The 23,281-nt window shown below is 39.1% G+C and overlaps 1 protein-coding gene across 5 annotated transcripts in view; it reads left to right on the top strand.

Annotated features, from left to right (window-relative positions):
* RPS6KA2 (ribosomal protein S6 kinase A2) overlaps positions 1 to 23,281 on the top strand; it is a 286,123-nt gene that overhangs the window by 218,995 nt on the left and 43,847 nt on the right. For all 5 annotated transcript variants that reach the window (XR_003398161.1, XR_003398160.1, XM_026846441.1 and 2 more), the window contains exons 11-14: positions 4,780 to 4,844; positions 13,549 to 13,651; positions 18,369 to 18,499; positions 20,226 to 20,351. Coding sequence is in view for 3 of the 5 variants with exons in the window: in XM_026846441.1 (XP_026702242.1) it covers positions 4,780 to 4,844; positions 13,549 to 13,651; positions 18,369 to 18,499; positions 20,226 to 20,351 (425 nt within the window). In the remaining 2 variants the exon portion in view is untranslated. The remainder of the gene's footprint in view (positions 1 to 4,779; positions 4,845 to 13,548; positions 13,652 to 18,368; positions 18,500 to 20,225; positions 20,352 to 23,281) is intronic.

Here is a 23,281-nt window from a genome sequence, read left to right as displayed (position 1 = left end):
CAAAGTGTTTTTACTAGTGGCAAGATGAAACATGCTGAGCTTTGAAAAACATTTTATTCTGAACACCATCTTCCTTTTTGCCATTTAATTGTGATATCTTAACAAATAGAAGTAAAGACTGATCACATTTTCTAAAACTTTGCTTTGTAACTTTGTTTTGAAACTTTAGATTGTTAGAGTTGAAGGGAGATAGTGAGACACAGCAGAGAGGAATTTGGTAATCCAGTTTACCGGATTTTATTTTTTAAGTCTGGTGCCCATTTTAATGTTTTAGAACAAATTTTTAAGGAATGGAAAGTCTTCCTTCCTTTGGCATCCCTTGTTATGGGTGCTGTCTGTCCTTTCCTGAGCCTATACACTCTGCTGTACAAATAGTCTGCATAGCACTGCTTTGGTAGTATTGCTCTGATTAAGTACAACAAATTTCAGATTATGGACAAGCATAATTTTTAATTCTTAAAATAAACTAACTGGATTATCCAGGCAAATAAGCAGTAAGCATCTCAGAAAGGAAATTGTACGATGAAGGTGTCAGTTCATTACATTGCCAGGAACTTAGGTGAGATACTAATTCTTACTTGTCCTAAGGCCTGGATCTGCTCAGGTAGGTAAATGAATGTAAAGAGCATTTCTGGAACTCCCTACACTGGCTGAGCAGTATAAAGGTTCCAGAGTCCTTATAATCGAGAAGCTTGGCCAAGAAAGTATAAAATAAAAGAATGCACTAGTACAGAGTAAAAGCCAAAGGAATAGTTACTATTTCCTTAATCCCATGTTCTCAGAGAAGATACATTTTGCTTTGGCACATACCAAACTTTGGGTTTCAATTTAATAAGATGACGAGTTTTAAAAAACAAGTTTCACCTTTGTCAGAATGGCTATGCATCTTTCTTGTAAACTTCAGGAATGCATTTCAAATAATCCAGCCCACTAAAAAGATTCTGAAGCTGTGGAGACACTAAAATTTTATTATCTGAAACTAAAAATCCAGAAACTCTTTCTGCTCATTTTGAATATTCAAATAATCAACTTTCAAATTTCATATATCTCGCTTTCTCCCCTTAATATATTTCAAGGCTTACACTGTCCATAATGATTCAACAATCAAAACCAATTACAAATAAAACATTCTACTGTTACTGCTCACAGACACTTTTATTACAGGCATAAAACAATCTTAGATAATCAGGTTCTTGCTTGTTAACATGAGGCTGCTTTTATATAAATCCTTGCACTCTGTAATGTGTTTAAACTGGCAATTTGATCTGAAAGCATTATTTATCTTCTCGGACCCTTGTGAGACAGGATGGTACATAAGAATATTTGCAGGCAGGTTTGATTGTACTGATTATTCTTTACAGATAGCTTTGATTACTAAATTGAAGTTAAAGTGAAGTTTAAAAAGCAATTAGAAACCTAGAGGGAGGTGAAAGTTTTGCAGTCATGTGCTGTGCCATTGTGTGCTGTACATCAGCAGTTTGCTAAATACCCATCTCTGTACCATGAAATGTACATCCTCATGAATCAGCGCTCTCCAGTTATGACTTCTCCAGTGCTTCTCTTTTCTCTGTGAAAGTACATCTCTGAGTGGCTGAAACATGCTGAGCAAATCCGGAGAGACTCCACCGTAAGCACTGGTGCCTAACCTCTCCCATGGACTCCTGCAGCAGGGTCAGGCTTGCCCCTCCAGGCTCTCAGAGCTGTCCCTGAACACACCCTTGGGCCACCTCCCTCCTACAGCGGAGGAGAGGACCAAGCCACACGGTGCTGCCTGTGGCCACAGCACACAGCCCAAGAGAGAGCCATGGGCTACACCAGCAGGTCTTATGGCAGGGAAAATCAGGGAATAAAAACTACAGGAAGCACTGAATCTTCTCCATGGTGTAGAATCGGTTGCTGGGAATTAGAAGCCCTTCACTCTTTGCAAAACTAAGCTATTACCATTCTACATCTCTTCAGTGCATTAAGCTAATCAGAGATGGAATCAAGACCTGGGACTCCTAACAATATATTCCTTCTGTGCCGGAGCTTTGAATTGGCTCCAAGTGAGAAATGCCAATTTTTAGAACAAATGCCTGTGTCAACTGCATGGTGCATTCCTTACAGCACACTGCAGTCTCCCACTAAGAGAAGTAGCTATGGGTGGGCTTTTTCCTTGATCCTGATTTCCATGTTTTTTGTGGAAAAAATAACAACAGTAGCAAAAAAGTGTGGCTTTCAAATCAATCCTCTGAAAAAGGTAGATCATTCCCATCACACAATGGGGTATCCATAAGCCTGCAAGAGAGGGAAAAGGGAAGCAGTGGAGTAGGGACAGAGCACAGAAGATTGGATGCATTAGCCATTATCCTCAGTAGGCTACCAATGAGCATATGAATGCTACCAATAGCTTAGTGTCTGTAGCATTTGTCCCAGTCCTTCAAAATCAGTGTGGCACTTGGGTTTCATCCTTCTGTAGCAAAGAACATCTACTGCACATTACAAAGTTTGCAGTCCCTGCCGCTGAACACAAAACATTTTTCACAGATATTTCTTCTCTGAAGAGTTGCTTAATGTAATTCTCTTCAGAGTAACTATGTTGGTTTCATGTTTCTGTTGGCATTGCTAAAATCAGAATGAATCTGTCAGAAGAATCTAGTGCAGACTTCAGACTGTGCATTGAAAAAACATGATAGGGAAGACATAGAACAAGCCTTATCACTATTAAAGTCTTAGTATTTTCTTGTTCAGTACCCACGGGACATAAATAACTGCCTAGGGAAGAGTAAGAATAGGGTAAGCATATGTGATACTTCACCCAAATTCTCTCCCAGTCTACACCTGCTTTAAGGTCAAGCAAGGGGTTTCCTGAACCTCTTGTGGCTTGTCAGTGGAGTAACCTTCAACAGATTTGTTTTCAACATACTTTTCTGGCCTCCCCCTGAACCCATATAGATATTTTGCATTCACATCATCTTTTCCAAGGAATTCTACATTACACAACTATCTGTTGCCTGGGGAAACATCTCCAGGTTGTTCTGAACCTGATTCCTGCTAGCGTCATTTAATGATCCGTCGTAAACCTCCTCAGTCATCTTTTTCCAAGTTGAAAAGTCGTGGCCTACTCAGTCATTCTATACCATTCCTTGTTGCCCTTCTTTGATTTTTCCTACCTTAGATCAGTACATCATTTTATAGGCAAGGATGTCAACTACATTCCGTGCTCAAGTTGTAGGTGTACAAAACACTTATACAGTGACAATGTAATTATGTTCTCCCTTTTGTCCTCTTTTCGCTTTCTAAGTTTTGATTTCATGTTGTGTTTGTCTAAAACTGTCTGTTCATCATAACCCAAAGACCTTACTTTTCAGTGGGGCTGATCACGTCTGAGCACATAATTTTGTATGGTGTGCTAGAAGTGTTTGTCCTCATGTGCATAACAACATTGCTCTATACTGTATGATTACCAGGATGGGGAAGTAATCAGAACATTCCTCTTGTGTTAGTATCCAGCAGGCCTGACAGACAATCCTGCATGTTATGTTCACAAAGTTTTTGCTTTTTGTATCCATTCATCAGTGAATGTTAAGCAGGACATAGGAAGCCATTCCTGATGAATGCATTTTGGCAAACATCAATAATGTCTTGCACACAAGAAGAGTAGATGTCACATTTTACGAAAGCTTGAGTTGACAAGACCTTTCTAAAGCAGCTTGTAATGTTGATCTTCACAAACAAATGCTGTATACAAAAAGCTGATTCCTCTGAGGTGCTGAGTGCCTTTTTCAGGGTGCTTCCCAAGTCATTTTGGGAATCAAGGATGCTCAGCATCCTTGTAAAGAAATGCTGGGTACCTTTCAGGAACTGGTTCCAAAATTGCAATGCAAAGCCTTTGCTTCCAGATGTTATTTTTCCTACTGGAAAATGAAAGGTGCTATTAATAAAGTCAAATAAACCCCAAAAATGGCATGCTAAATCATCCCTGACAGTTGTTTAATTATTGCTGAGCACCTGTTGGGTTTTGCAATGGCACTGAAGCAAATAAATTGTTTTAAAGGAATAAAAAAATCAGTTTTCAGTGAAGAAATAAGGCAAAAGTAATGAAGGAATTAAATTCATTACCAGATCTCGGAAGAGTTTCCCTAAATTTCCTATAGTAATATAACAGAAATTTAACAGTGAAGGAAACATACCAGTGAGAATGCTGATTTTGGGACTCATGCAGATTTGAAGATGGTATTTGAAAAAGGGGAACCTAAAACCCCGGCTTACCTCAAGGTTTACCTACCTTTGGAGCCTTTGGTATTTTGAGTCTGAACTTATCTGTAGTGCAGCTTTCTCTGCCTGTGGAGAATGAGTAATTAGACAGGGTTTGAAAGTTGGTGCAGATAAGCGAGCTGCTGCTGGTGGCAGGGAGCAGCAGTAACCTTGCCATAGCATCAGGACATCTTGGGGCCTCTCCTGGCCTTGCTGGTGCGTGTGCTCTGCTGTGGCTGAAATCTTGAGTCTCATCTGAAGCCTGAAGAGAGCAGCTATTCAGCCTCGGCACCAGACGCAATTAGAGAAAAGTAAAAAACCCTCAGCCATCAGATTTTCATTAATGAAGTGCCCTTGTCTGTATTTATAGTAGTTTATACTGTTACGGCAGTTGCACTGTTCAGGGTTTCTTGACTGGAATAAATGTTTAGATGGTGACTCTATCAGAAGAAAAGTGGGGATGGGGAGGAAGGCTGGCGAAGAGATGTCATGCAGCACTCTTCTAAGCATGACTTCATTTTGAGTCTTTCATTCTCTTGTCAGGTGCTGGATTCGATGGAGTGGAAGAAATTAAACGTCACCCTTTCTTTGTTACTATAGACTGGAACGTAAGTGGAGCAAGCATTTTTTTATAATTTTTTTTTCTTAGCTAGATTTTTGAAGACAAACTGCCATACTTAGAAAAAAGATGAAGTGAACTCAACATAACATAGAGAACCCAGGAGCTAGAGCATTTTAAGTGGGTAGCTATGTCTATTGCATACAGATTTGGCAGTGTTAGGTTTACAGTTGGACTTAATGATCTTAAAGGTCTTTTCCAACCTAAACGATTCTATAATTCTATACATACATTTGTTCACATACCCACAAATGAATGAAATAGAAAGCTTTTTTCAGCATTGCCAGTTTTTTCTCTTTGTTTTGTTTGATGGTCTGGCTTATCACAGTACAACCTGAGGCTGTTTGCAGTGTTCTGCAGAATAATTTCCACATTCAGCTCTAATAAACATGGCACATTGACTGTGGGAGATGGGCTGGGATGAAAATGAGCAGCTTTAAATGTAAAAATCCCTGTAATATTTCAGTCGCAAAAGAAAAGAGAGCCAAAGGACTGGGCTTGAAAGTGATATGCCAGAAGGAAGCAGTGTGATGCTGTAGGTCCCTCCACCTTTCCGCTTTCATGTTCCATATTGAAATACTTGTCCATTCTCACTGGGTTGGGAGAGCTGGACTAAATTCTAGTTTTATTCTTTCTGATATCAGGGAACTCCAGGAATGCTTTTCTCTCTTGGAACTGTTCAGAGCAGCCCCATGTCTGCTCTTACACATCTGCTGACAGTAGCTCCAATTGCTCCAAGACCTCCAGGTGTACCCTCTTCCCAAACACAGCATGGTGCTGGTGGAACCGTCTGGGTATCTGTAGAGCTGGTACAGCAGGCTGAGCAGCAGGTTGAGCTACTTTATGCTGGGGGAATCATAAATCTTTCAACAGGATAGCTTTGTTAACCCCTTCTTGTCACTTCTGGCCTAAATGACCATAGGACAGGATCTGGCCCTTCTGCTGTATTGCAGTGGGGGCTATGGAAAAGCACAACACAGATGGATTTTCAGAATAGTGATTTTACATCACTGAGTACACAAAGTCAAACAGCCAGAACAGGAAACAGCAACTTCTCTTATAAGTGGTGGATGTTTTATTGAGGTGAGTCATTAATTTAACATCAGCACTCAAAATTGGAACAGCAAACATTTGATCAAATGTAACATGGTTCAAATAAGACATGTCAGACATGATTAACAGAATGGTCAATAGGGATTTATTTTATTGCTATTAGCTACAGCTCATAAAGCTGGCCGTAGAGATTAGCAAAGTATTCAATTTAGACTTGTAACAGTTTAAACCTCACATTTTCAGCATCATATTTGTTCAAATTGACTTATTTTAGACAAACCTCGAGGCAAACACTTTTCATTCGTGATCTGGACATCTGCCAATGCATCAGAGCTCTGGTTTGCCACAACCTCTAGAATTTTCTAGTTTAATTTTATCTGACCTGTATGGTATTGTTATGTTTCTTTAATATCTGATCTGAACTCACTCATGAATGCTAATGTAACAGGTCACATTGGTGCAGTTCTCACTATACTGGTAAAACAGCATGAATATATGGGACAGAGCCATTCTCAAACTGCTGCTGAGGGCTTTCCAGTAAAGCTAATTCCTCTGTGAAAGCACATTTTGTGGTGCCCCGATGGCCTTTGAAAAGCCCACAGAATAAATTATTTTGAAAAAACATATTAATCTCATTTGAATTGTGTGTTGAAATGTTGGCATGATTCATGAGTATATTAAGAGATGATCAATGAAAGTTTGAGATTTTCCTTTATGGTCCAGCTGAATTTTAGTTCCATTACCTATGTTTTGCAGTCTAGATTCTTTTTCCTCTTCAGCTTCTTACTAATCATGAGATTCTGTATAAAGACTTTATATTTATGAAAAGAAAAACATAAGAGAATCCTGAAGAGTTGGGTTCTTTATTATTACTATTTTCTGTATTTCTGTATTCCTCTGATACCTCTACAGTCCTCAGCTTTGCAGTCAAGATACAGGTCAGGGTGCATGCATTTTAACATAATTAAGGAACACTGGAGCAGTGAGAGGGTTTCTCCTTCTTCTGTGTTTGCTAGTGGAGGAGCTCAGTAACTCATCACAGAGGAATGAGGCTCTGCATCTTGGAAGGGTTTTCAGCAAAGTCAGTTCTGGACTGTGAGACTTCCCAAGACCATCTTCTCTCATGATGATTGGTGATTGTCTCAAGCTCAGTTCTTTTGGGAACAATTTCATGCCTGTCTTAAGGAAACTGTACAGATATCCATCATTTGATAAAGCTCTTATGGATGGGTTAGGAGCTAGGAATGCTTGAACATGACTTGGAGCTAGAGGAGAAGGTGGATTTAATTGCCCTTTGGTGTCTTATCTAGCTCTCTAACTTTGCCATAAAATGTAGATGTAGAGATCCATTTTAATCCAACATAATTACTGCTTATTGCACTCTTTTCGAGACAAACAGATCATTATTACACAGATCAGCTATCATCTTTTTAATATATTCACTCATTTAGTCCAAATTTTACTATCACTCACGGCGACCTTGGGAGGCTTATCTAGTTACAGCAGCAGTATTGTACGCATTTCATAGTGGTGTGAGCCAGCCTGGCCCTGAGCTGAAGCCTGGTCTTTGCCTTATGATGATCATCCAACCAACTGTTAACATGTTCTTCATGGATAGAAACAGAGCAGGGTCAGAGAACAGAAATGGATCAGGCACAGATGTTTAGTGCTGATCTCTGCACGATTGCAGTAAAAGAGTCCCTGATGCCCTCATTTTGTTCTCCCATCACGTATACAGAATCTCTCACATCAATTCGCAGGCAGTCAGCAGACAACATTGTTGAGGCAGGACATGAATGTTGATTTATTTTATACCTTGGTAATATAAAGACCTCAGACAGCAAGAGGCAAGCTCTTTTGGAGAGCTTCTGTACTGCCTTGGCAGCTATGATAGACAGGACTGCTGCGACTGACAGCACAGAAACTTTCAGCAACTGAAGTAAAATGATCCTCCATCAAGAGCCCCCTTATCACAAAGGGTCAGAATGAGTTAGTGTCTTATAGAAACTCAGTGCAAAACAGATCTTTTTTTAAGCAAGATTTTCCTACAAGAGTAATGTGATAACCAGAAACTAATTACCAAGCTGCTTCATCTAATTTTAAAAAGAGATTCAAAACAGAAATGAGTTGGATGCCTGTTTCCAAGCTGTGTGTGAAGTCTAGATACTGCAGTGATGAAGCCATTAGAATTGCAGACAGAAATATATAAATTGGACCTTCATTTCGAAATACTGTCAGAGTTGTTCCCTCAGGTTTTGGATTGGGGCTTGGTTATTGTCTCTATTGCTGAAGTGTTTACCTGTTGGAGTAGTCATTTCCCACTTGTTTCCCATCTTTCACTGTCTTCAGACACAACCAGACATAGTGTCTATTTTGGATGAAGGCAGAAAACACAGTGGAAACAACATACTCAGTGTAAAAAAGCCCCCTGTTAGGATGCTGCAGATGCTCCTGCCAAGCACAGCAATGCTGACGGCGTATGACCACTGCATGCAGAGGCGATAAGTGTGATCCTGGAAAACATGAGTGTGGCCAGAGAACAACCGTCCTCCTCCCGCCCATTCCCAAATACCATTTCCATGTTCCAGGGTGCCATTCTTCAGCACAAATCTCCAGTCACCCGCGGTTTAACTTCTGGTATATAAGTAGCACTAAATGAATTGTGGACAATCTGACACAGAGTTTTTATGGTCAAACTTAAATTGTGGCATGAGCTAATCTCTGTCAGAGTCTTATTTTTACAGCTATTGTCACCCAGTAACAAAACCCTAAATTCCCACTTCCCAGGATGAAAAGTAGATTAAGGTTTCTGCAAATATCAGTCTTACTGCTCTGAGGCATTTACTAGGCACTGTGATGCAAATTCAATAGATCCTTTGTTAAATGAATGGACTGTCTTTCATAATCAAGGCTGGGATTCACAAGGAGGTTAGATGTCCAGTTCTTTCTGAGTTTTACCTGCATACTACCCTTGCACGCCCTTTTCTCCCCAAGACAGGCAGACCCAAACCAAATTGACCTCAGATAATTTCAGTCATTGGCCCTGAAAAAGCACAGTCTGGTTCCTGATATTTTTTAACTGTTTCTTCTTTCCAGGTCATTCATGCATAAAAAATTTCTGGCTTTTCATTGAAAATGAAAACTGAAATCCCTTTTCACAAACTACAGTTGGAGGAGCGGGCTAAAAACAGTAGTTTTTGTTTAGATGACAGGCTAAATTGGAACCAGAGCAAATGACATGCTAGAAAATTAACTGTCAAATACAGTTGAGGGAAGGAGTGGGAAGAAAGTGGACTCAAGTTCTATTTCCTTCAATATTAATCAGAGATCAAACTAAGCTGAAAACATGAATTATTTAATGGCAGATTTTACCAACAGCAAAAATTGATCCCAAGATCTGAATTCAGCTAGCTTTTCTATCTTTTGCAGGCAATAACACTGAGTCATTAATCTAGGAGAGAGCAAGCATTTTAGAAGGTAGTTCATCCTTTTGTCCCCTCATTGGATTTTCCATGACAGGTATATGTATCAAGGGAGTTTATTCTCACACTGCAAGTGCGTCACTCTGGAGGGTAACATCTTTCTATTTCTAGAAGGTGTCTAAGGAATAATTCAATTCTTTATCAAAGAAACTCAGTTGAGGAAATGACTAAATAGTTTTTAATTAAATTAAACCATTTTCTTTTGCTTGATATTTGCCAGGCACATATACAGAGCACTTATATCTGGGTGGGTTTTTTTTTTTTGATGTACATTTAAAAGATGACAAAAAATTAACTGCTTATAAATAAGAAGAGATGGACACATATTGCAACATTTTGTTACTAGTCTCTGTGATGTACAGAGGTGAGGGGGTGTTCAGATGAAACTCATATTAGGGATGTAGCAACATATATTAAGAAAAGGTCATTGGGAACTGGGGGAAAATTAGTTATTTAGAAAAAAATAACGGGGGTTGTCCCAAATCAGAAAGGAAGCTGAGAGAAGCTCATAGTTTCTCAAACTGCTATAGAACTGTGTTCTAGTTAATTCGTAGGTACTTATTAGTCTGAAGGTACTGATTATCAAAGTCTCAGAAGGATGTGAGGGGTTGATAAGTAGACAGAAGCATGGATATGTATCCAGGTCTGAATATATAAATCAGAACTTTCACACTTGGAGTTCATCCTTCTCATTCTGTGAATTATGCACTCTATCTGCACAGCCTCTGGATCCAACAGCCATGCATGATGCACAGTGATTCCTGATACCAATCAGTTGAATTTTCTGTGATAAGTCAGTGCTCTGGCCAGTTTAGAAAAATGGCAGTGGGATGTGGGGAATTATTCTTTACTGTGAAAGAGAGAGAAATTACATTCCCAATAAAATATTAAGGGCTAAGGAACACATTTCTCCTTTACAGATGTGGAAGCAATGTGGAAGAAAAGAAAAACCTTCAACTTCTTATACCCATGCAAAATAATACACATATAATGATCTTAAGTACCCAACCTGAAATTTAAATGTTCCAGTTAACATTAACATACTAAAAGTCTCTTTTGAATGCCTAATAAGATGCCCCAAAATAATAATTTGGATATGAAAACTTGGATTTAAACTGGGACAGCTGGGACCCTGTTCCCATTAAAATAGATGGTGGAACTCCCAGTGACTTCTGCTTACAGAGTGAGGATTACTGTGACTTGGGAAGTAGATAACTGTTTTAACTTACCAGAAGTTACATGACAGCCTGATAGAAATGGTCAAAGACAAGATTTGAAACTTGGCTTGCTATGCCACTCTGGTTGGTTTCTATTGGAAGAGATCAAGGTGATCCATCAGCCCCGAATATTTTTGGGACCGTGGTAAGAAATAATAGATTAATATATTTCACCTAAAATTAGAAATATTCTTGGAAAATCCAGAAGGTTCTCAAATCCTCCAAGAGATTTGTTCTCTCTGTCTATAGAAAACAACAGCTGTGATTCTTACTGTTTTCTTAGGTCAGCTGGGGTCACATTGTGTTTTGCAGTCTACAGGATGCGGGTTTTTAAAGGAAAAAGTGCTCTGCCTGCAGCAAGCCTTCATGTTTAACTGTGTTGGGCTGCCCTGTGGTTTAGTGTGCTTCAGTGAATTGGCTTTGGTTGTAGTGGCTCATTCAGAGAACTGGAGCCAGTGTGAAATGGGAAAGCCCGGAGATGACAGTGCTTTGCTTCTTGTTGTACCTCCAAGATTTCATTTAGTTGGCCAATTTAAGAGCTTGGGCGAAAAAGGCAGTGTACCTTTTGCTGTTTCTAGTTGTCGAGTCAGAAGCACCAGAAATAATTTTTATCACAAATGGAAAAGGGAGTCATTTGGGTTGTGCTCAGAGGAGGTGCCCTTCACTCACACAAACAACTTCTTTGTTTCCATCCCCTCTTAGCAAGCAAATTTGTGATTACACATCTTTAGGTGGCATGTGATTCATGATTAATCCCTCCCTGGTGGTGGAGGATGTGGGTTAGGGATTCAAAATACAAATGTAGCTCCAAGAGCACTTAAGAAGCTACAGATGGGGGGAGGAATTAAGAGGCCAGAGAGAATATGGTTACGATAATCAAAAGAGAGTGCAGTTCCTGAATTATGTACAACTCTAAAACATTTTTCAATTTTTGGACCTCACAGGATGAGGGGTAAATTTAATTCAAGGAGGAAGCATATGTGTGTGACCATATTGCTTTCTGCAGTAGAAGGACTGCAGTTGTGAATTAAGACAAATAAAGGGAAGCTGGAAGCAAATAGATTTCACAAGGGGAAATCCTAGCAACAGAAAAACTTGCTGTAAGTGCCGAGTTCTCTTTTAAAGTTCTATGCGGACAGAAAAAGATATATGTTAATTAGTAGGTTGATACTTTTCTGTTGATGAGTGACACTTCCTGCTTAAAATTGCAATTGGCTTTTAATTATTTGGAAGACTGGCTTTCCATTGTGGCTCACAGCAATTATTCATCTCTTTTTCTCACAGAAGATACAGAGCAGTTTTATGCAAGCAGGAACTTTTTATGGTGAAATGGCTATTAATTATTGCAGTCATTTCCAGCCTCACCATTCTGCTTTTCCAGGGAATCATAGTTCAGCCACAAACATATGCTTTATGCTAATGATAATACTGTACCACAAAATGCCCTGCCTCAAGAACCTTTATTTATCTTTGCAAAATCTAGTTCAAATTATGTTGATGTGTATATATCTAAGGTTTGACCACATGCTTTATATTACAGAAGTTAATTTCACCACAAAACCCACAGTTAAAAAGAATCTTCCTGCATGCAAAGAGCTGAACAAGCATGTATTAATCTCCATTAAATATTTTGAAAAATCAGCTCATTATGAAGTTGTTTTAAGAGCTAGCCTGAAAATACATACTACAAACAGTCATAAAATTGAACTCTCCAGCTCATGATTTGAAAGTTTGGATGAAACATTATATTTATGCTCAGATATGTTATTTATTGGGCACTGTTTGTGGCAACTAATTCAGCCCCTTGAAACCTGATAATAAAAGCATTACTAGAAAGAGAATGAAGTCTAGGGCCTGAAATATAGGGCAGGGAATCTAACTGGAGCTGTTTCCCATGCTGCCATCAGCATGATACTCAGTTTTTGCCATATGAAGCAGACATGATGCAAAGATCACTGAAATCAATAGGACTCTTTCCATTAACCTTTGTAGGCTTTGGATCAGATCCAGACATGCTGCATGTCAGTTTGTTCATCTCCCAGAGCGTGTGTGTGTATATGAATGCTTGCAGAGGAGCCAGTGAAGCCATTTCTTAACGATCCCTAAGCATGAGTAAAGAGGCCACGAAATCCCTGCTAATAAAGGCAGTGCATGCATTTGTGGTGACTGTTACTTATGTGATCCCTTACTTATATGATCACCCACCAGCACAAACTCACACACCTAGCAGTGCTTATCTGTTATATACCTTCCTCTCTTCCTTATGTTTTTCCTTGGTTTCACTCCTTTGCTCAAGACACTTTTAGGCTTTCAACATGATTTCCCAACCATCTGCACTGCTTTCTTCCTAACATCGTTTGATGGGAATTTCATCTAATCTTCAGATGTGAGTCCCTTCCCTTTTACCAGATATGCCAGAAGAACAAGTTTCTTGTTTAAGTTGTGAGCACCAAGGCAGCCAGGCCTGTTGCTCAGCTCAGCCTGGCAGAGTGTCAAACATATTGCTAGTTCTTGACAAATAGTAAATGTTAAACCAGCCACCACTTCCTAGCGGTTCTTTGTGCTCATTGCCATTGCTGTGCTGCTGAACTCACCCATGCAGTTTCCTGGTGTTTACCATTGCATGTTCCAGTCCTGCCCTTAAGATCAGCAAATTTCCAGATGCCTCAGCTGGAATATTGTGCCAGTCTATGGACTAATTTTTACCGGAAACATCTGTGGTTTTATTCCTGGATTCCAGTAATTAGAAAGTGCAGGGACCATCCAGGGCACTGTTTTAAGCCCACCAGTCAAGCAGGAGCCAGAGCTATGGATACATCATCCTTTTTTGTCCTTGCCTTCTGCAAGGATGGCACAGAGGTAAACAAAGCCGAGGAGCCAATCTGCAGATGCTGAAGGTGAACAGATTGTTGTTGATTGTGATCTGTTCTTCTCCTTGTAGAAACTATACAGGAAAGAAATCAAGCCACCTTTCAAGCCCGCAGTGGGACGGCCAGAAGACACCTTTCATTTTGATCCAGAGTTCACATCTCGGACCCCCACAGGTTAGTAAGGTGGAACATGGGTAATGCATCTTTTCAGTGGGCAAATTCATTTTTCCTTCCCCTCCCATTCCGGCAGGGTCTGATCACCTGTGGGATTACTGGGTTTTGCAATATTCAGCAGGAAGCAAAGACTGTTTAGCATTTCCAGGAAAAGAAGCTCATAAGCATTTCACCAACCTTATATTAATTTGTCTTCAGGAAGGACAGATTTCACATTTTTAATAGGAAAAACAGCTATTGATTTGATATTTTATTATTCTTATTGTTGCTTATATTAGCTGAGTTTAACTATTTAAAATTACCTCAGCTTCAGAGAACTTTGCATCTCTGCAAGTTAGTGTATAATTATATATTCCATAGATGTTTTCTTTAATTATGAAATCCCATAGACTATGGAATGTTGAAAGTTAACACATGGTTAACAGTAATGAAAAATCATCAAGTTCTCAAACAGGGGAGTTATGCTAACAGGAAATTTGGCCCACAATATTTAGAAAATCCTTACAGTGAGAATGTTGTTCCTATAATTTGCTTCCTAACAGGAATACCACATTTTGTGCACTACATGTATGAAGGTGATTGTTACACAAAATACCATTTTCCACTCTTCTACTTCAAAGCAAGAATATCAGTAACCTCAGAGTGGTAATCCCAGTTGTAATGTTGCCTCTTGCTAGACATGGATAAGCTACTTTATACTTCTGCTTGTGATATTCCTGTGTAAAGAAGTACCTATTCATATGTTTCTAAAATGAAAAAATTTAATTAACTGTTGTTTGTAAAAGCCTATGAAGATAGTAAGCACTGTAAATATCACATAGCATTGTTGTAATAACCAAGTATAAGGTCTCACGCTTCAACTCTCAAATCACCCCAGAACTGTTGCAGTGAGAGTAAGTTATCTGAGCTTTCATTACGAAAACCTCTGCATTATAGCACTTGAATCAGAGCTAAGATTCCCTGTAGTTTTTGTTCAGGTTCATTGTGACCTTCAGCCTTTTTCTTAAAACTAGTCCAAACCTCTTTTCAAAGTCTGGCTCAAACCTCCTTTCATGGAGTGAAATCTTAGTTCCTAGGTTTTTTTGGCAAGGATGTGCCAACTTTCACAAGCTATAGAAATACTACATTCCAGTTATTTGAGTCCAGCTGGAACATTCACCTGTCTCCAGTATATGTTAGTAATGTTTCAATATTCCTATCCCACTGCACGGAAACAAATGATCTTTGAATACCAGACATTTCACACCTTTGATTTTAGCTCTAATTCAGATTTCAGAGGAACTAATTTCTCTGAAATATTGGAAGCATCAGATTACTCTGATCTTGAGAGAAGATCAGGCTTGTACGGCCTGGAAAGTCTCAAGAAAAGCATTAAGAATTTAGATTGCTTTGGAAGTTCACACTTCATTGGTTGTACTGGCATGAAAACCCTTGTACTTCATGCATGTGCTGATGCCCAGGGTTATATTTTACACTCTACATGCATGTTGTTACTGTTGTTTAATTCAATTTGATATCTCGTGAAAGATACTGACTTGGAAGGTTTGTCTTGGCGTAGTGGCTGGGGTGGGGAGATGGCCTGCCTCAGTTCTGCTTCGTACTATCATGGAAAGTGACCTGAGAATTGGAAGTGTGGATCCCTTTACATTTCCAGAGTGATAGAAAAGACTTTGCAGACTGGCAGCATATTTTGCAGACACTGACTGTTGACAGGGTGGGTCAACCAGAAGGGGAGAGCATCACAAGAGCATTTAATACTGGCTCATATTGCTGGTGGAATCAAACAAGAACCTTTTTTATTTAGCATGTTTTCTGTCATGACATAGGCCCCATGCAAACTAACCCCATTAATGAGAATGTACTCAGACAGAAAGCACTGTAATAATTCCTGTTTCATGATGATAACGCAGTCATTGTGTTTTAATGAATCTGTCAGAAAGATATCACCAAGAAGGAGACACAGATACATACAGTCATCTTGCACTCTCTTTATGAATGAGTTCCCCTGCCTGGAAACAGGTTTATGTCAAAGTTTTGGATCCAGTAACTTGCCAATCCAGTAATTTGCCATATCTCAAAAAGTTTCTTTAGCCTGAAGGTTGAAACCACTTTCTATCAATTCCTAACCTCAGCTCTGAGAGCAACAAAGATGTGGTTTCTGACATTGACTGTTCATCCCTATGGCTATAGTTTCCCATCATTTTTTTTTTGAGGGATTCATCTGAGCTGGAGTCAGTTTTTCTGGCCACTTGTTTCCTAAGTCCACCACTGTGGACCCACATCTCGTTTGTGCTGTCTCAGCTCCTCACAGGGAGCAGGAGACTGAAACAATCCAGGTTATAAATGGTGACTTGAACAAGACCTGGTGACTTGAACAAGACCTGGTAATCCAACTTAAATTTCAGTTCACAACTGTTTGTACTTTTGTAAGTGATAGGACAGCATGCTGTAACCAGCAGGGATGTCTTAAACTGGCTTTACTGCTGAGAAAAAAAAATGTAAAATTGCACCTAAAGTATCTAAATTTCCTTCTCTGCAAATAAAATAATATTTGCTAACCCCAGTGAAGCATACTGAAGTAAATTACTTAAGATTTATGAAACCTTTGAAAATCCTATGAAGTTAGATCCTCTAGTGGAATAAAGCATTATGACTTTCACAGGGAGAAAGATAACCATTATACAAGATTGGTGTTTGCAAGTGGGTCTAATTCAGACATATTAAATAATTCTGGATTTATCAAGACTAGGAAATTGATTTAGGTTTCATAGCTATGAGTTAATTAACACGATTTAAATATAATTTAGCATTTAACACAGGTGTTCTAACATTTAATTCATATGATGGGCATATCAGCTGGTGATGATGAATATATTGAAACCAAATAATTAGTAGTTCTTCTACAGTGTTTCATAAAGAGTTTGGCAATGAATTATGAAGGAACAGATATTTTTAAATAGATGACCTAGCACTGACGTTTTAGAGCCGGATCACAGCTTTTCTGAAGTTCAGGAGTGTTCAGATTTGAATTATTGTCATTCCTTTTTAAAAGAAAAACATTCTTTCCTCTTAATTAATCCCTCTTGAGAAATCACTGTTATATATATGCCATTGTAGGAAGGACCCAGTGATGCAAAAGGTCTGGTGTGATTCATCCATGTATTTGCAAGGAGAGTGCCCGTCAGTACATTGAGATAAACAAATAGCCTATGACAAGCTTCTCCACATACCATGCAGTGAGGTCTGACTTGCTGTGCTTATTTCTGACTCCAGGCAAAGATGAGGTGGCTTTGTAATGAGATACAGAATTAACTGTAGTCTCAATTTTGTTTATTTCTGAGCAGATAATTTGTTTTTACCATATTCTGGCTTCAGATCTTCTGTTCAGTTGACCAGTAGATTTATACAGGGAATGTCCCCACAAGGTGATACATCCTCACATATTTTCAGGACCTCAAGCAGTATTCAGTCTTTCATACCATTGCCCTTTACACTAATGGGAGGTGCTGATGGTGTATTTAGGTGAGTCAGATGTAAGATCCAGTGGGGTTGTATTTTCTTTAATGCAACTGGGTACTTAAACACTTGTAAAAGGAGATAGCTTTCTAAAGGAGTTTTGGCTTTGTAACCTTGCCAAGGTAAATCACATCTTGTAATGCAAGAAATGTGAAGGGGGGGACAGGGGGGGAAGGAACAAAAAAAGAATAAATGAGCAAATTTGAGTACTGTAGGTTCTATAATACCCAGCCAGCTACCCAGCTGCCCAGGAATGGTTTGCAATGTGACTATTACTTATGAAAATACTTGGGACAAAACGTAACTGGAGAGAAAGATCTCTTTAAAGCTTTTCAGAATTTTACGTGAAGTGCAACTTTTCTTGGTTTGGCAGGCTGTTTCTCTCACTGAGCAGTGGCATAGGTACCAGGAACTGATCTCTAGTTATTTCATTCAAAAGGTAGAATAATTCAGGATTCTTTTATCTCCAGTTGTTCCTTCCCTGGGTTTGCCACGCCAGGGAAAGGAGTGGGGAGAAAATCTCCATGAAGGTTAGTTAAAACAGTCCTACCCATTTTGTTCATCTGAGGACAAGTCAACCAGCATCTTCCCAGGAATAGGTCCCAGCTCCTAAAACTACTGCAGAAAGATCCTTATGAGACTGAAAACCGCGGCTACTGTGGCATCGTGCTTTTACACCTGCCTCAGGTCCTGTCTCTTCTACATTCTCCTGACCCAGACAGCATACCACATTACCCAGAAAGCACTTTAGACTTTGTAATTTCTGTAGTCAAGGTGTGAAGGGTAAATATAGCATTTTGCATCTTTTTTCCACTCCCTAGAGAACCTCTGCTGAGCCATAGGGGTGCCCTGCCTTGAGCCATCCATCTTTCTCCCAGCCTCACCATCCTGTGCCTTCTCTGTGTGGACTGCTGGCACAGGCAGTGCTTTGATTAAGAATGAACACGCACTGTAAAAAAAAACCCTCTGTATCTGAGATATCCTTGCAAACAGTACCCCTGCACTGTTCAGATCCAGAGGAAGGGGATGGAGAAGGCACATCAAAGTCTTGATATGGAGGTGGATTATATTCATGTGTGTCTGCCAGTTTAGCAAGATCTGCTGTGGACTGGCAGGGGTGACTTTGTGTGTTGCAGGTACTGTGCTATTACTTTCTGACCTTTTGTGCAGCCTATGAGGCCATTTTCTCTCTCTCCTACAGATTCCCCAGGTGTTCCTCCAAGTGCCAATGCTCATCACCTTTTCAGAGGGTTCAGCTTTGTTGCCTCTAACTTAGTGCAGGAGCCTGCACAGCAAGATGTGCACAAAATCACCATCCATCCGATTGTGCAGGTACTGATGCTGATATTACACTTCACGTTTGATAGGCAGATACATATGTGCATAGTGTATTCAAACTGCCTCAGCATTCTCACTGCTATTTCACAGCTACCTAGTGTAGGTAGGAGGTGTTTACATGCATCATGTAGGAGGTGGAAAATTAGTATTTTTTTCCCAAAGGCTTTTATCTTTAAGTTCACATGCTCCACAGCCTTTACAAAGGAAACAGGAATCTCACCTTATCTCAACTGAAATGAAAAGTACTTCTGAATACCTGAAACATTATTCCAGTTGTGCATACAGGGCAGGTAATGAAGTGCTCTTTTTTCAGTGAATGCATGTCATTATCAACAGTTTTTTCTTGGATTATATGATACAGTCTGTGCTGGCAAAGGGGCTTAACAAACTACTGCTGTAGGCTCCCACAGCCCAAGCCCCTGGGTGTAAGAGGCCACCATGCTCCTTTTGCTATTGCATGAGAGCCTGAGTGTATCACATAACCCAGAGCCCCTTGATGGGGGAAGGACATTTGCTAGATGCTTGGTTCTTTGCTGCCATTCCCCTACAATATGTGCTCCAGCTACTGTAGTTCAAGCCAGAAATAAATAGCTACAAATGGCTCAATACATCAGAGGAATAGAGGATTGGGAGAAAGAATTGGGCTGCTCAAAGATGCAGTAAATTTTCCCACAAAGTTCCTCTTCTACCCACAACCAGAGGTATGAATGCCTCAAGAGGAGAGCCACAGCCTGTGCTTTTCATAGTTTTCATCCCTATTTTAATAATTTACAGTAGAATATGTCATATTCTTAAAGATTCTCTTATGCTCTTATTCTTTTAGTAAGTAAAATGTTACCCAAGCAATTACAAACCAGAAATTTCATATATATTCCTGTGGTTTGCTTTGTAAAAATGTATTGAATGTTTACATATGCATGTCTTATAATTTAGAAAGTTCTGTGTGGACTTTGCTAGTGAGGTGACATTTTTAGACAGAGGACCCTAGAGGGTTTTTTAAGAGCTGCTGGTCGTTTCTTGAGTCCTGGGATAGAATTTGCAGCAAGGCCTCAGATTTGGGTTTCACCATCTTAAGCAATCCACCTTCCCAGACATTTTCCAAAAGGCATGTGAACTAATGATGCCGTAGCTCATTTTGTACCCTTCCATAAATAAAATTAGAAATTTAGAAGTCTTTCCTACTATTTTCACTAGTAATATATTTTGTTAAATTAGGTTGGCTTAAAATAGTAACTTTTCTCTCACAGATAATTAAGCATATCCTGGACAAGACCTCCAGTGGTCTGGAGGTACACCTCATATGTGGGGTATCTGTCTGAAGACTATGAAGCTATTAGTAGTTTATGTTATCTGGCTCCTCATTAATTAGAAATGTTTATGTTGTCAAGATACGTGACTTTGTCAAGGGATTTGGGCCCACAATTTCCTGTGAATTTCTAATAGGAGGTGATGGTCTGCATTCTATAGTTTAGAAAATCACTGCTTTTTTTGCCATTACTTCTACATGGACAACTCCATCTCACAGACTGAAAAAAAGTAAAAATGGAAGAGACACACTCGTTTAAGTAGAACTTCAGGTTTTTAAACTGGATATAGAAAACCTTCTAAGGACAAGAGAGCTCTGTGAAGGAGATGAGATCAAGCACTTCCTTTAGAAGCTAGTCCTTGCTTTTACATAGCCATGTCCTGATGACCTTGTTTCTTTTGTCTTTCCCTATAGCAGTTACATGGGAACAACATTCATTTTACAGATGGATATGAGATCAAGGAGGACATAGGAATCGGCTCCTATTCAGTGTGCAAGAGATGCGTTCATAAAGCTACAGAAACAGAGTTTGCAGTGAAGGTAAGAAAGTTTTCTGGTTAATGCCAGAAATGTGGTTGAGACTGCTCTGCCAGCCTGGGCAGCAGTGCTCTCAGTGGATATTGTGTTGGCTTACTTCTTGTTTGGTCGATGTTGCTTTTTTTTTTTTATTTCTTTAGGAAGATGACAGGTTTTATGGTAAGCCTTACATGATTTCTCACACCTTCATCTCATCAAGTAAAATTTCTGGATGGAAAAAACCTTTACAGTGTTACATGGAAATGCTGCTAATAGTTTCAGCCAATGTCCTTGCAAACTAGATAAGATTTTTAATAGACCCTACATTGAAGTATCATATAAATAAACAATAACATATAAAATGCTTGCAAAGTTGAAATAGTATTTTATTTTTATTTATCAAGTTCTTCTGACACTTTCTATTGTAATTAGATTTGTCAGTGAAAACCATGATCCTTTCAAAAACTTAGATTTCCTTTTGTCTCCTTGACATTCAACACCAACATACTACACAAAGAAGCAAAAGGCAATCTCCAGCAGAGCTTTAAAATATTAATTCTGTGGAATTTAGTTGGATATTAAGGACAAGTCAGTAAACTTCAAGCAACACAACATAAAACAGAGTCACTGCAGCTGCAGAGGCCAGGAAGCTACTAGGATGTAGGTATGAAGGAACCTTTTCTGATAAGGAAGAACTTCAGCAGAACTGCTTTGGAAGCTCATGCTCAGAGGACTAAGTCACAGTCTCTATTAAATGCTATTGAATAAACAGTATGCAGCTATTACAGAGGGCAGAACAGGTGATTGTGAGGTTACAGCTCAGAGGAAGAGTTCCAAACATTCAATTTTCTTTAAGAAAAAGTTGTAGTAATTAAAACACTCATATGTTAGAAAAATATTTCATGTTTTTGTTCTTGTACCAAAAAGAGACAGGATTGGATTAAATGAGGAATTAGTGTAATGAATTTGAAAAGACATGGACAGTTAAGTCAGATGCTTTCATTCTGTATAATCTCGTGGGAACAGATTGCCTAAATGAGCATAAGACAAAAAGTAGCTCCTTGAAATCAGTACATAGAAAAATGTATTTACCCAACTCAGTAAATGAGGGATTCTAGCCAATTGCCACTCTACTTTTCTTATTTTAAAACTTTAGAAAAGATATGTAAACTGATCTTATAAATTAAATTATGTCTTTGCTATTAAATGAGATGATGGAAGCTTAAAGAAGTGATCCAGACTGCAGTCCATGAAATAAATGAGCTGCAGGTAGTCAATAGAATAATATTAAACTTTCTGTTCAGTCTTATTTTCCATTGCAAGACTGATGATAATGCAGTATCCACTAAAGTTTTGGTATCTCCTCAGGGTGGCCACAAAAATCAGGAAACCACTAATAACTGTCAAACTGTTGATGTCACTATTCAAATAACAGTTGTTTTTCTAGCCTACACCATAATTAGGAGCATGGACCTACTAACAGTTCCATGGGCTTGCGCATGAACACGCTAGGATTTTAATTTCTAATGAATGGAAGAATTAGATTTTTATTTTTATTTCATATTAAGATTATATCATTTTGTTATCAAAGTAGCTCTCTTACATAAAGACTGCACAATGCCAGCCATTTCAAGTAATTAGCACAGGTGTTTCAACTGATATTATCATAATTATGTATCAGTCCCTTCTGACATGCATGCTTTAACTCTCTCTGTAAAAATCACTGTAATTAGACTCTTTTGATTTCTTTCAGTAACTATAATTTTCTCAATGCTCCCTAATGCAGAAGATTCACAGGAAAACATATCTGCAGTGATAGTTTCTATGATAGGCAGCAGCCCCATTTACCTGGCATTACCTCATTAAAACTTCCCTAGCGGAAGCCGGTGACAGGGAAGGAGTTAAGGAAATGACGTGGTAGCATCACCGCGGGAGGACACACATCATGTTTCTGGGTAAATAATCCCTCCACAGAGACTGCCACTCACCAGGCCGTATTTACTATTGCTGTGTAGTGCCATACTGAGACAGCAGAGTACCAAGCCAGAGTAACGTGAGTCAAGAGCTACAGCCAGAAAATCCACACAGAAAAACAAAATCTTTCCTAGCTGAGAAGCAGAATATATTTATTAAAATGCAAAACATTTCATACCATTTCCTTTTGCTGGCCGTCTGCAACTAATTGGGGGCCATCTTATAGAGAAAATTAGATGTCTGGCAGTGCAAAGAAGTTCTTTGCTGATGTTGTAAAAGCACTTGAAGTGATCTGGAATTTCACTTGTTTCAGAGTTCAGTAAGACTGGGCACATCACTCACTGGGGTGCTTTTGGAAGTCCCCGTAGACACCTCTCTGCTTAGGCACCTAACTACCTTTGTAAATCCAATCACTGAACCTGCAGAAGAAAATTTTCTTGCAACCTGTTCCCGCTTCTTTGTCATCTGTAAAAATGAAATGCTAATAATAAACTCTAAATCCTCAGGCTCCTAAATACAATATTTAAGAATTCAGACTTATATCTCCACCTTTCAAAGCATTTGAATACCAAGCAACAGAAAACCTTGTAGACAGCCAGATATCCTGCAAACTGAGCCTACCCTGAAACTAATAGCCACCTCCCTGGGTCAGTGCAGGTAGATGTTGATTTAGCAAATCATATCATATTCTACTTCATGTACGTACTCTGAAGTACTTTTAAAATTTTACACTTTTTTTCCATCTCTTCCCAAGTGAAAAAAAAAAAGAGTAATAAAATACAAGTACATATATTGTTCATTCTTCTGAATGCTTTATAAGACTGGTATAAAGAAGACCGCTGGGGAAAAAGAGTGTTTCTCCTCTGACAGACCTCTCAGATTCTTCTGGTAGAATATTGATCATCCTGACTACAGCAGGCATCATGATTTTTAATAGCAAAGAGAACTGGCATTGTCGATCACAGTTACAAGCTTCACAT

Source organism: Athene cunicularia, assembly GCF_003259725.1.
Source record: "Athene cunicularia isolate RWA chromosome 3 unlocalized genomic scaffold, athCun1 chr3_part1, whole genome shotgun sequence".
In the NCBI taxonomy this organism is placed as follows: domain Eukaryota; kingdom Metazoa; phylum Chordata; class Aves; order Strigiformes; family Strigidae; genus Athene; species Athene cunicularia.
The sequence above is the reverse complement of the archived record's forward strand: the minus strand, read 5'-3'. Positions and strand labels throughout refer to the sequence as shown.